Raw genomic sequence first — 13,681 nt, 5'->3', positions numbered from 1 at the left:
ATGTCTTATAATGGGTCAGCTAAAGCTGGATGTTTGGTGTCGAGTGATGATGTGCGTAACGGGAGCTGTACCAAAAGAGAAGTGTCCGTGACCTCGACTGCCATCTCAATGACGGTGGGCATCGTCTCCAACACTCTGGCTCTCTTTATCCTGATCAAAGCCTACCGCAGGTTCAGATTCAAGTCTAAAGCAGCCTTCCTCCTGTTTGCTAGTGGTCTGGTGGTGACTGACTTCTTGGGACACCTGATCAATGGCTCTTTGGCTCTATACGTTTACGCCTCACAGAAAGACTGGGAAACATTTGACCCTCACAAGTCTCTGTGTGACTTCTTTGGAGTTTGTATGGCGTTCTTCGGCTTGACTCCTCTGCTGCTCGGGAGCTTGATGGCAGTGGAGCGCTGTATCGGAGTGACCCGTCCTCTCTTCCACACCACGGCGCTGGGGTCCCATCATGTCAAGAGTCTGCTGGGTCTGACCTGGCTCCTGGGTCTGCTGGTGGCCCTGCTGCCCATCCTGTTCCAGCGGTCGTACCAGATGCAGCGTTCACGAAGCTGGTGCTTCTTCCGCCTGCAGGGGCCGCGTGACTGGCTGGATGTCCTTCTGCCGATATTGTTCTCTGTGTTGGGTTTGCTGGCTCTCCTCCTCTCACTAGTGTGCAATACCACGACTTTCCTCACTCTCCTGCGAAGTAGGGTACAACTTGACCGTGATTATCATCGCCATTGTCGTAACACATCACACCATTCTGAGATGGTCTGTCAGCTTTTGGCAATCATGCTGGTTTCCTGTGTGTGCTGGGGGCCAATTTTGGTGAGAAGATGACTCTTATTTCTCACACTGGCTGGTAAATTGCTAAATAAACACTGTGTTATTGCTACGTAACGAAATTAATAAATAATTGTTCTGTGTTTTCTGTTGAGATACTGAATTTGTGGGATAGGTTATAATTCAATTATATTATAATAATTAATTCTGATATTATGTTTTTATTATTAATTATAATTACTAAAAAATAGTAATAAATAAATAAAATTATCGAATTATTTATAGTTATATTATTTACTGGTAAAAGTAAGAATTGCAATTTATAAATAAATTATAAAATAATAAATATGTAATTAACAAAAATATCAAATTATTAAATATTTACTGTTATATATATATGTAATAGATATATGTAATATATATGTATTGTATATAAATATAATTTTATCTTCAATAGATAAATGATATAATACAATTTTATATTAAATAAATGTTGTTTTATTTAAAATATATAAATGAATTTATATTAAATAAATGCATAAAATTGGTTGAGCATATAAAAAAATAATTCCTTTCTGCTTGGAGCTGCACACACAGACGTATCATTTTAGTGACAAATGCTTTTATGATTGAATCCCCAGATAACAGGCATCATCTTCAGCCTACAGGATCACGGTGAGGATCAGGCATCTTACACTCATATGCTGCTGGTTGTACGCATGGCAACATGGAACCAGATCCTCGATCCATGGGTGTACATCCTCCTGCGCAAAGCTGTTTTGAAGAGACTTTTTCTGGTGGCAGTGAGACTTTGCAGTCCTCACTTGAAAATTAAACTCCAGTGGCAGGGCATCACTCAGGAGAGCTCCACCATAGAGGTCAGGAGCTCAGTGATCAGCAGACCAGACTTCATCTGCCTGGATGGACCTTTCCCACCAGACACTGCCATTCAAACAGCTCACCCCCGCTGAGCCGCAATGGGGCATCATTCGCAATGAGACCTCCATTCATGGATATTACAGCGGAAAAGATCTGAAGGATCTGAAAGATCAAATCTGAGATCCATACGATGTCTCTTGTAGAGGAAATTTGCATTAATTTAAAAGTTCAGTCTGAGGCCAATCACAGAGAAGTACAATGTACCAGAAAAGTTCAAATAGGGACCAAAAAGAAGCTAGAGGCATACAGCAACTTGAGACGTTTGTTCAAATGGATAGCAGGGTCTATACATGTCTTTGGTTTTATAGTCTGTTGTGTCAACTACAGTAAGTGTGTTTTGAAACGTCATGAAAAAAAAGGTTAAATGTATCAGTCATGTTATGTAATGTGCTGTTTCCTTTGTCTCTCAATTACAGCATTTAATTAATGTAGCTTTTGCCTTATGTTTTTTTTTATGCTGCAATTTTTTTTTTTCAAAAATGGTGTCCAATGTGTTATGCATGTAAGTAATTTACATATTAAGATATAGTGGGTTTATGTCATGATGATGTTTGTATTTTATGATATCTATGGATTTTAGCATTTTTTATGAAATTGTCTCGATTTAAAAGGTGAACATTTTGCTCGGCTGCTGTAAATGTTTAATTGACCAGTGCTGTATAAATCTGTGTCAAATATCTATCAAATATAAATATGTCATATTATAGACAGCACTACCATATTTAGGACCTATAATGTTTATGGTCTGTTATTAGATTATTATAAAATGTACTGTCTCATGTCATTTCATACATTTGTGACCAGTAGGATAACACTGTAAATACATGCATTTATTATTGGGTTCATATCTTTTCCTAACTGTTTGTAAAAATGTTAAATTATATATAAAATATATTAAATTATGTGCTTTATTGTTTGCAAATTTCTATTGGTAATTTTTACTCAAGGAATGGTGGGAGACCGGGTAGTGTTTTAACACAGGGTCAGTTGTAACACTGTCAGTTTGACAAGTCAGAAAAGAGCTGAAGTGATGTCAAGGTCGTGTTGCTTGTCTCTTTGTGAGAGAGACTTTCTTTCGTGGAGAAATCGAAACAAATGAGCGCAACAGCACACAATAATCTCACACAAGAAACATACTGAGGTAAAAAATTAACATGTTGAGTTTAATTTATATATATATATATATATATATATATATATATATATACACATATATATATATATAACGTATAGTCTAGATATAGACCTTATGCGCCAGAGAAACGAGGGCGCCGCCATCTTTAGAATATTGTCTTTGAACTTCCGTTTTTGCGGTCGCTCTGTATATTTCTATGGCGTTTACTTAATGTAAACTTAACGAAAGTTATCATGAGGATTGTAATGTTTAAAGCAGACGTCTTAACAAATGTCAGTAGACCGGGAAGATTTTAAAACGAGCCGTTCATTCATAAATACGCAAGATCCCTGTGAAAATACATACCGCCGGAAGTCAAAAGACAACGAGCGCAGCGCTGAAAAGGGGCGGAGCTACATAAGGTCTAGTTACATAACACGACCAAGGGAGCTGTTTTGCTGAATATTATCACGAAATAGCCTATTTTATTATCATAAACGTTTATTATCACAAGTAGCCTATATATTAAGTTACTTACATTTTAGACACATTATTGACTGAGAGGTCGACAAGGCAATCGGCAGGCTGAAGCACCGCGAGGTGGTCGGCAGAGTCCAGGAGGGTCGAGCAGGCCTTGGGAGGGGTGATATTCCCTTGTTCTGGTCAAAGGCTTCCAAAGAAGACCAAAAGCCATGGTGGTGGCGGAAGTGGCAAAAACTGAGCACGAACGCCTTAACATCAAAGCGGTGTCCCAGGGCCAGCAAGGGCGTTGGACGGCATGGGAAGGTCTCACTGACAGGTCCATGTCATGGTCCGACCTATGGAAGATCCCCCAAGCTAGGCTCAGCTTCCTGATCAGAGCAACTTATGACACCTTGCCTTGTCCCCGAAACCTCCACCAATGGTTTGGTGCCGAAGAGACCTGTTCCCTTTGTAACACCAGCAACACAAGAGAGATATAGCAAGGCTCCTCTCACCGGGAAGTGAGTGGGCCATGAGGGTCGACTTGGGAAAGCAGCTCCAGTTCCCCAGGGAGATAGTGGAAACATCCCTGCGGCCAGACCTCGTCATGTGGTCAGAGGCTTGCAAGACCGTCCTCCTTGTGGAACTAACTGTACCATGGGAGGGAGGTGTGGAGGCTGCGTATGAGCGGAAGCGAGCCAAGTACTCTGATCTGGCGGCAGAGTGCAGGGAGGCGGGCTGGAAAGCCGTTATCTGCCCTGTGGAAGTGGGGTGTAGGGGCTTCGTAGGTTCCTCAACCGCTCGCCTACTCCGCGACATGGGATGCACAGGAGCGAGTCATCGGAAAGCCATGAAAGAGCTGGCAGAGGAGGCAGAGAAAGGCAGCTTCTTAATGTGGCTAAGGAGGAAGGAGAAGGGTTGGGGGGCAAATAACTAGGGCATCAGCAGGGGGTGGCAGGGAGAGATCCCTGCCATCGCTCCGCCACCACGAGACGTACTGGGGTTAAAGGAGCGAAACGTCGATGAGTGGTGGTCCCCAGCTGATGACCCGTTCAGGCTCACAGAAGTGTTCAGTGAGGTGTCACGGCACACCTGTTCAAAAGGCACCGGAGGAGGTGCGTCAGGCAGCGATGTCCAGCAGGAAAACCAACACCTGTATTTTGATATGTTTTAGTCATATTTCACTGACGAAAATAGTTCCAAAGGAAAACAGCAATCAGCGCGGTGTTTTGTTACTGAATGATTATGATTCAGCGTTTTGAACGAATCGTTTGAACGAATGACTCACTTAGACGGCCACTTGCCGCCACCTACTGGCGGTTTAGTTTCATGTTTAAAAGAATTATTGATTTTTTTCTTGTATATTTAAACATTTATTTAAAACATTACTCTCATAACATTAGGCTATTTATTGCAGTTACAGTTTTGCAATGTATAGACTAAATTATTTAATTTGATTGGTAACAGCCCCGTTCTATTATTATAACTGAATTTATTGATTAAATGTAAGAATTTGACATGAAAGATGATGGATACATTTAATAAGGTAAAAATTAAAATCAGCGCCTTTATAAAGGTAAATAATGCCCTGGGGTAAATATAACAAATATATAGATTTAAGTATGTAAAAGCTGATTGAACACTGATGAGAATATTGCTTCAGTATAGGGTACATTAAGCTATATTTATATTTATAGGTACTCGGTTTGGTCTGCAGCTATGCAGTCCCATATGCAGCAGAGTGCAATGCACTGTTTGTTGAGATACATTCCTCCCAAAACCATCATTACCATTTCACCATTTTGTGTGTCTTGTGCCACACTAGAACTTCTGTTGGCTCGGACCAGACGGGATAGCCTTCGTTGCCCTCGTGCATTGATGAGCCTTGGGCACTCAACACCCTGTCACCGGTTTGTCCCTCCATGGACCACTGTTGGTAAACTCTCACCACTGCTGACCGGAAGCAACCCACAAGCCTTGCAGTTCAGAGATACTCTGCCTCTATGGGGATATATGATGAAATTGATTACGCCTGTTCAGTTCAGTTTCCGCTGGTCCCATCCAGTCTCCTGTCTCCTTTGTCACCACTGGTTCTGCCCAGTCTCCTGTCTCCTTTGTTGTCGCTGGTTTTGCCAAGCCCCACGTCTCCTTCCTTGCACTCCAAGTCTCCTTTGTCACCGCTGGTTCCACCCAGCTCCAAGTCTCTTTGCCTCGAGTCTCAGGGAAGGAGATCTGTATGAATAAAAAGAGGAGCGACAACAGTGAGGGACGAGAGAGAACCAGGCCTGGACTTAACGTTGTGTTTTGTTTATCTGTGTGCGGCAGTCGTCTGTGTGGGGCTGCCGCTTTACTTATCCAGTGTAGACAGCGTCGACTGTTGCGATGTGATGCAACTGTTGCGTCCAGTGTATAGGCACGGTGTAAATGCAGGTATGGTATAAAAAGTGTACAACTATTTACAATATTTAAACATCCGTAAGCAAGTTAAGGCCTATGTGAAGCGATGGAAAGGCAACTCATGTCAGCCTGCCAGACACAAAGCTGACTCAATAGGTTAAACAACTGGGTGGCCATTTTCTTCTTTTCTCCATGTCTTGTGCAGTGGCCTGAAAAAAAAACAAAAACATGTATAAGCTTCTAGAAAGCACACTAGAAAGCATATAAAGTCATATGCATGAAAAGGAGGTAACAATCTTGAAGAACTAAATTCAAATCTTTGAACTTATACATACTTCACATTGATGATGTGCATCTTGATCATATGCATTCTGGTTATGTGACATGCACAGGAAAACCCAACAATAACCAGTCATGGCAATGCATATTCTCCAGAGGAAGCCTGTGTTCTGGATGACGTTGCAGACAATCCTGCATGAAAAAGATCAAATTTGATTATTACCATAAACTGTACACATGCTATATTTACCCATTTGTTCTTTGATTAACAAACCTCGTGACACAACGCATCTGGACCAGTCATTGTTTGTGAGGTCGTACTGGTCCTGGGCTGTTGGATAACATCCATGCACCATTTTGAACAGAAGCACCCCTAGTGAAAACAGTGTTGTCGGTTTTGCATGGTACTTGCCCATGTCATAATACTCTGGGGGATGTATGGTATTGTGCCTGGAGGAAAGAGATTTTTTCAGAAGTTTTGAGAAGTAGGTAGTGCAGTGTAAGTAAAAATCCTGAAGAAAACAGCTCCAGCTGTCCTGATGGTCGTGACAATGACCGCAGGTACCTCCCGATCTCTTGTATCTTCTGCTCAGTCTGACCGTTGACCTGTGGATGATATCCAGATGTGAGACTGACTGTGACTCCGAGTAGGTTGAAGAAGACTCGCCAAACTCGGGAGATAAACTGAGGACCGCAGTCTGAGATGATGTCTTCGGGAATTCCAAAGTGACGAAAGAGGGTTTCGACCATCTCGAAGGCAGTGGGTAGTCCCTTCAGCGGGATTAATTTACAGGCTTTGGAGAAGCGATCCACTATGACGAAGATGCAGGTATGAGAATTAGAGGATGGGAGCTCGGTGATGAAGTCCACTCCAACATGCGACCAGGGTCGGTTAGGAACGGGGAGAGGGACTAGTTTGCCTTCCGGAAGACGACGGGGAACTTTGGATATGGCGCAGACTGAGCATCCCTGAACAAATCGGGAGACTTCCTGGGTCATATTGGTCCGCCAGTAGCGATTGCTGATGAGCGAGAGGGTGTGCTGGCTGCCTGGGTGTCCAGAGCCCGGTGATGTATGAACTGAGTCCATGAGGGACAGACGGAGACGAGTTGGCACATATGTCTGTCCCTCAGGACCTCCCGGCGGAGCAGGCTCTGACTGCGTGGCTTCGGCGATTTGATCAGAGTGACTACTGGATCGGGCTCACGATGATGGCTGGAGGGAGAATGGGCTCGGGAGGTGCGATAATGGATTCAGGATGGTATAACCAGGAGAGTGCATCTGCTTTCAGGTTCTTGTTACCAGGTCGGTAAGTCACTGTGAAGTTAAATCTGGTGAAGGAGAGACCAGCGTGCCTGACGGGTGTTCAGTCTCTTGGATTCGCGAAGATATTCCAGATTTTGGTGGTCAGTGATGACTTCAAAGGGGTGTTGAGCTCCCTCCAGCCAATGTCGCCACTCTTCAAGAGCCAGTTTGATTGCTAGTAGCTTCCAGTTACCAATATCATAGTTTTGCTCCGCCGGGGACAGTTTTTTTAGAATAGAAAGCATGGATGGAGTTTGGGAGGCTCACCCTGCCGCTGAGATAGCACAGCTCCTACCCCATTGGTGGAGGCGTCCACCTCGACGATGAAGGGGAGATCTGGATTGGGATGAACGAGGGTAGGAGCTGTACTGAAGGCTTTCTTCAGTAGGCTGAAGGGAGTGTTATAGCTTCAGAGTTCCAGGACAGAGACTTGGCCCTACTGCGCAACAAGGAAGTGAGTGATTAGTTTGCTGAAGTCATTGATGAATCGACAGTAGAAGTTGGCGAACCCCAGGAAGCATTGGAGTTCCTTGATAGAAGTGGGCTGTGGCCAGTTCTCCACCGTCTCTACCTTCCTCTGGTCCATCCTGATGCAGTGTTGATCAATGACGTACCCGAAGAAGTGAACTGTCACGGTGGAACTCACATTTCGAGTTTTAGAAAGAGATGGAACTTACGAAGCTTCTGTAGGACCTGCGTGACGTGGTGGCGATGGTCAGCCAGGTTCCGGGAATAGATGAGAATATCGTCTATATACACACACGATGACAAAGCGGTGAAGGAAGGGAAGTAATGTTGTAATTTTTTCTTCTAGAATGCCACCTTCAAAACCTTTTCTTCTTTCTCCTCATCTCCTCTCTCCCTGCCCCCTCACCATCATCTATCTCATCATGCCGAGGAGGATCATGGTTCTCCTCTATGATGGGATTGAATTTAAGTAGTGCACAGGGTTGTTTGTGTACACTCTCCCTATCTGACGCTTTCCTTGGACAACAAATTAGCTGTCCCATAATAACTGTTCTATCGTTAGCACCGTTGTACTTTGCTTGACTACTTCGAAATTACTACGAGATGAGCGAGTTAGATTTGCGCTCTTATTTTCAAGCACGTCTGTCACAGAATTCTGTTTGTGACATCACAAATGCTCATGCAGGGCATAAGTGAAAGCAGCGTTTTCTTGTTACATGAGTTAGAAATAGTCCGAAAGTAATGCTCTAATTCAGCAAGCAAAACTTAAAAAAGTGGTTTCTGTCCTGTAAATGTACATTAATGTGTCTAAAATTTTGTAAACAAAATAAGATTAATTATATATTTTGTTTTTTTGTAAATGCTCTTTTTTACAATTAACAATTCCAAACAAAACACTTTTTTCCAAAGTAAAGAAAAATCATCAAAGTTCTCAATAATAAATGATTTAGAGGTCTTGTATATTTTTTTCTTTTTCCTATTTGTTCTACATAGTAAGTGCTTCCTTCTTTTTTGTTTATATAATGTTCTCAATAATAATAAAAAAAGAAAGCAGCGTTTTTAAAACATATGAGAGTGTCTAATGCGGATTGATAACAATTATACTCAGTTCAAGGCAAGTGTCGTTCATTCAGGCCACAGAAGGGCACAGTTCTCTGTCCATGAGAGGAAGATGTTTAGTTTATTTTCATGTGTTTCTCAAAGTTCTTGCCACCATTTTTCTTACCAGTTAATAATGATTATGGAATAATGTCAGTTATCTACTAGACAGCAGTGTCACTTGTGGCATGATGCTATAAGACACTGGGACTGATGGTTCTGATTTGACTTTTAGCATGAGCTCTCTAAGTGATGAAAATAAACATTTAAATATATAGCCTATGGTTAATAGCCTAACAGATATCAGGTATTATATGTAAATTGATTTAAAAAATGGTTTCTGTTGTATCTTGCCATTTGTGTGAGTGACCCGCTGATCTGCTTAGTAGATAGGCTACTTAGTGTCTGTGGGCATAACATGACAGCCTAAAAGAAAAATAATGTTTTATTTTACCACACTGATTTGAAGCCAAGGCATGCAGTTTATTGGACTTTGCGTGGAATTTTTTTCCGCAGATGTCAACATTTATACCATGGCATGCATTCAACAAGTTCATGCATATTTTAGCTTCACGTTTCCATCATTTAAGCCCGAGCCGCTAGGCGGCAGCATCACTGCTGTTCGCCATTACAACAACAAAAACAACGTGACGTCTTTTTTAGTCTGACCACTTCCGCCCTGCTCATTCAACGCATGCTTCTCTGAGCAGCTGAGTTTATCAGGTCAGTAATGAACACCGTTCTGTGTTTACGTTTAATATATTACAACCACTATGTCTTCGCTGTAAGCGTTATATGTGTTGAAGTCGCTCATTGCCGTGTGATTGAGATGTGTGTGCATGTGTGTTATGGTGGAGTGATGCACTCACTCAGATTATGCACCGTCAGGTTTTGTCTTTATTCTCCATCACTGCGTATGCCATCACGTCATGTGTTAGGGACAGAGACAATATTAAAGATAGAGAAGCCTGGAATATTCCTCAAACCGACGATTAAGCGTTTTTAAACGCGATGCCCTGTCTCAATATATGCCGTAATTTTCGCATCTCAACTAAGGGCTTTGTAGCTTCCTGACAGGCTTATCGGCAGCAATTCTCTCTGTAAGGACAGTTGACTCTGCAACTCTGAAAGGAAGAGTAGTTTCACAATATGTTGTGTGTTTGTGTAGTTAGTGAACGTACAATGTGGAGCTTTATGTGTAGTTTATCTTTGTGTTGCGTGCCATTTGTAAAATTTTGTATACAAGTTACTAATTATATTAATTGTAAAATATCTTTTAGATATTGAAATTAAAAGGTCTGATAAAGTTATATATGTATACACACACACACACACACACACACACACACATATACATATTACATATATATATATAATTTATATATAATTATATATATATAAATTGGTCAGTAATTACTTTAATTGGATATTTCCATGAGCATACACTTTTATGATGTGCCATTTTTTATGTGTTTTATGAAATTATCGTGTGCTATAGTTTAAAAAGAATATAAAGATGGAGAAATTATAGTCCATTGCTTTTTCCTTTTTTTGGCAAAAGTTTGTGCTCCCCTGAGGAATTTTGTCTGCTCCCAGGGGTGCCGCTAAGGGGGGAAAGTTAGGATGATTCTTAGGGCCCCCAGAGATCGATTTTATTAATGGAATGGTAATATAAATATATATAATATAATATAAATTGCTAGCGGTGCCCCTGATTGCATCTCTCTAATAAATTGTGCCTTAGCTCACAAAACTTTTTTTTTTGCAATCTTATGAGCAAACAAATTCTTTGTAAATGTGAATTAAAATGTTCTTAGGGGATCACAAACGCTTTCCATGAAAACGCAAACGTTTTGAAAGCTTCATACCACAATTGTTTTTGAGTGTTTTTAAAGCATGATTAATTGTGCAGAAATCTGTCTAAATTGTTTTATTAGAAAAATCGATATTTCTTTATTTGTTTTTGTTTGTTTGGTGGTGGTCTAGTGATGATAGCCATTTAACCTACAGGGGAACTCCAAAGTAAACTAAAAATGCAGTCATTTTTTTTTTTGTAAACCAGGCAAAATTGACACTCAACACATCACCATATATTTTAGTTGTAAAAATTACAACTAAACGTTTTGTCAAAAATGTTTACCAAAAATACAACTTTGACATTTTGGTAATGTTCCACCACGGGGTGGCTAAGTCAAACTTAGATAATAGATTTTCATTTATAGTGAAAGGTGGATGAATTTGAACAATGAAGCATCTGTTTGTTGGAAGTAAACAAACCCCTCTAAAGCTTCAATGTGGATATGTGAGAATTAAATATTTAATGAAAGGATCTGTCCAAAACTTTTATAGGACTTGGAAACCCATGATTATATATAATTGAGAAGATAAAGACTATCCCCCTAAGTTGATCATTATAACTAACTACATTTGTAGAGACTGGTTGATTTAAGTATGATCACCTGATTTTATATACTCCTAATATTTTATTTACAGACCATGAATATGTCAAAGATTTGATTTGTATTATTATGTATTTACATTTTTTCTTAGGAGGATATTATGTCCATTTGTAAAAGTGTGCATTGTCTTAAAGTTTATTTACCTATTGTGTTTTTATTTATTTATGTATTATTACTATTATTGTTATATTAACATTTGTATGTATGGTTAATTATTCTGCGGAAAGGGTTATGGTGTAAAAAGTTAAAACTTTAATTGTATAAAACTTTTTGTTAATGCTTTGGAAAAGTTTACACACATAAACATACACACACACACACACACACACACACATATATATATATATATATATATATATATATATATATATATATATATATATATATATATATATAATATATAAAATGAAGCATCTGTTTTGTTTCAGAAGTCAGTATGAACCAAGAGAAATTGGCTAAACTTCAAGCCCAGGTCCGGATAGGGGGCAAGGTAAGAAGTATTATCAATGAAACCTGAACATTAATGACTTTAGACATTTATTATGGTGTTGCTGTTGTTATTTTTTTTTGTCTTTACTCAGTCTTGATTTGTTTTCTATAGGGCACTGCACGCAGGAAGAAGAAGGTGGTGCACAGAACAGCAACAGCTGATGACAAGAAACTCCAGAGTTCATTAAAAAAGCTTGCTGTCAATAACATAGCTGGCATTGAAGAGGTAGAGCAGCAGCTCTCCAGTTTTCTTTACTGATCTCATTCAGTCGCGTTTAGAGATCATTGAGAATTTGGTCTTGTTTTTACAGGTGAATATGATTAAAGATGATGGCACAGTCATTCATTTCAATAACCCCAAAGTGCAGGCGTCTCTGTCTGCCAATACGTTCGCCATCACGGGCCACGCGGAGACCAAACAGCTCACGGAAATGCTCCCAGGAATCCTCAGTCAGCTCGGCGCTGACAGTCTCACGAGTCTGCGCAAACTCGCCGAGCAGTTCCCCAGACAGGGTGAGCAAAGAGTGCTTTTGAAATATGGGTGAATTTACAGTTTAGTGTAGACACTGACGTTGTTGCTTTGTTGTTACGCTTCAAGTTCTCGACAACAAAGCCCCGAAAGCAGAAGATATCGATGAAGAAGATGATGATGTCCCAGGTATGAAGTTTTGAAGCGTTTCTTTTGATCAAGCGGTAAATGTTAAGATGCCGATTTCAGTCATTATTCTCTCTTCACAGATCTTGTAGAGAATTTCGACGAGGCTTCAAAGAATGAGGCAAACTGATCATTGGACCTTCAGTAACTCCTGTTCAGGACAAAGTCTCCTGCAGTAGACATATCATTTCAACAACATATCCAGTGAAACCAGAGACTTTTATATCATAAATTGGCTGTTCCAGATCCATCCCTGACCTTTCTCCTGCATTTATACTGTAAGACTGATGGTTACATGGTTATAAATCTTAACCACAACGCTAGTTAAAATGCTAGTTTTGATGGTTGTGTCTTAATTATTTTTTTTCTGTTAATTAAATAAAATGATACTCATAAACATTTTCTATATGGTGCTTTGGTTTTCTTATAGAAGCTTGAAGAGATTTGACATAGTAATATTATAAGAATAAAATGTTTTCCCTTTGAATTGCTAAACAGGTTATGTCAAAACATTACTATACTTTTGGCCAAAATGGTGTTGTACAATTAATAATATCCTATGTAGCCTATAAATGTCATGATTTTTCTTTTTCTTTTGATGATTACAGTATGACAATCACGTAGAAACTGCATATATAGCCTATATTAAATGTAAGTCCTAAACTGAGAATAAAGATGGCTAAAGTGGCAATGGCGATATTCACACCGCAACTGCTACTTCCGGTGATACTGTAAAGCAAAAATAGTTATTTGTCAAGTTTAGAGATGACAGAAGTCACATAGAAACCAAGCTGTTGGTAAAAGGAGATAAGTGATGGAACCGATGGAAAATCTATGTGCGGAAATCTTTCGCCCTCTTTTGAGAAATTCCAGAATGCATTGCTTTCACCCACGAAAGTTCGCTGACTGACAGTAAATGTAACCACACTTTAAACATAGGATATTTTCTAATTTGGAACTCATTTGAGAATATGAGAAGCATCTAAGAATGTTAGCCTACTATTTCCTGAAGGCCTTTTTCTGTTAACCTATTAACATTGTTTGCATACACTACAGGCTTTATTTGTTTATTCATTTGCAATTATCAGAACATGAATAGGCCTAGTGAGTTAAAATACGTTCACATTCACCGATGTTCGGCGAATTTTCGCGGATGTGTCCAGTAATTCAAAAGGAACCCACGCAATCGGTAAAAATTTACCACGCAGACTTCGCAAAGTTGATCCGAATTTGCCGCGTATCAGCACTCAG

General features: G+C 40.1%; 2 protein-coding genes across 3 annotated transcripts; both read left to right on the top strand.

Annotated features, from left to right (window-relative positions):
• Window positions 1-1,736, top strand: ptgfr (prostaglandin F receptor (FP); the record flags this gene model as incomplete). Its single annotated transcript, XM_084395820.1, has 2 exons — window positions 1-810; window positions 1,407-1,736. The coding sequence occupies 2 exons, from the start codon at window positions 1-3 to the stop codon at window positions 1,734-1,736; spliced, it is 1,140 nt and encodes a 379-aa protein (XP_084251946.1).
• A 7,728-nt stretch (window positions 1,737-9,464) lies between these two features.
• btf3l4 (basic transcription factor 3-like 4) lies at window positions 9,465-12,836 on the top strand. 2 transcript variants are annotated; one of them, XM_084395956.1, is made up of 6 exons: window positions 9,465-9,550; window positions 11,715-11,776; window positions 11,888-12,001; window positions 12,087-12,288; window positions 12,374-12,433; window positions 12,514-12,836. In XM_084395956.1, the coding sequence occupies exons 2-6, from the start codon at window positions 11,723-11,725 to the stop codon at window positions 12,558-12,560; spliced, it is 477 nt and encodes a 158-aa protein (XP_084252082.1). In that variant the 5' UTR covers window positions 9,465-9,550; window positions 11,715-11,722; the 3' UTR covers window positions 12,561-12,836. The 2 variants fall into 2 exon arrangements, with proteins under 2 accessions (XP_084252082.1, XP_084252083.1); XM_084395957.1 differs by having other exon boundaries at window positions 9,529-9,550; window positions 11,718-11,776.
• The last annotated feature ends 845 nt before the right edge of the window (window positions 12,837-13,681 follow it).

This window comes from Rutilus rutilus (assembly GCF_951802725.1).
Source record: "Rutilus rutilus genome assembly, chromosome: 22".
NCBI lineage: Eukaryota > Metazoa > Chordata > Actinopteri > Cypriniformes > Leuciscidae > Rutilus > Rutilus rutilus.
This window is presented reverse-complemented; position numbering and strand designations above follow the sequence as displayed.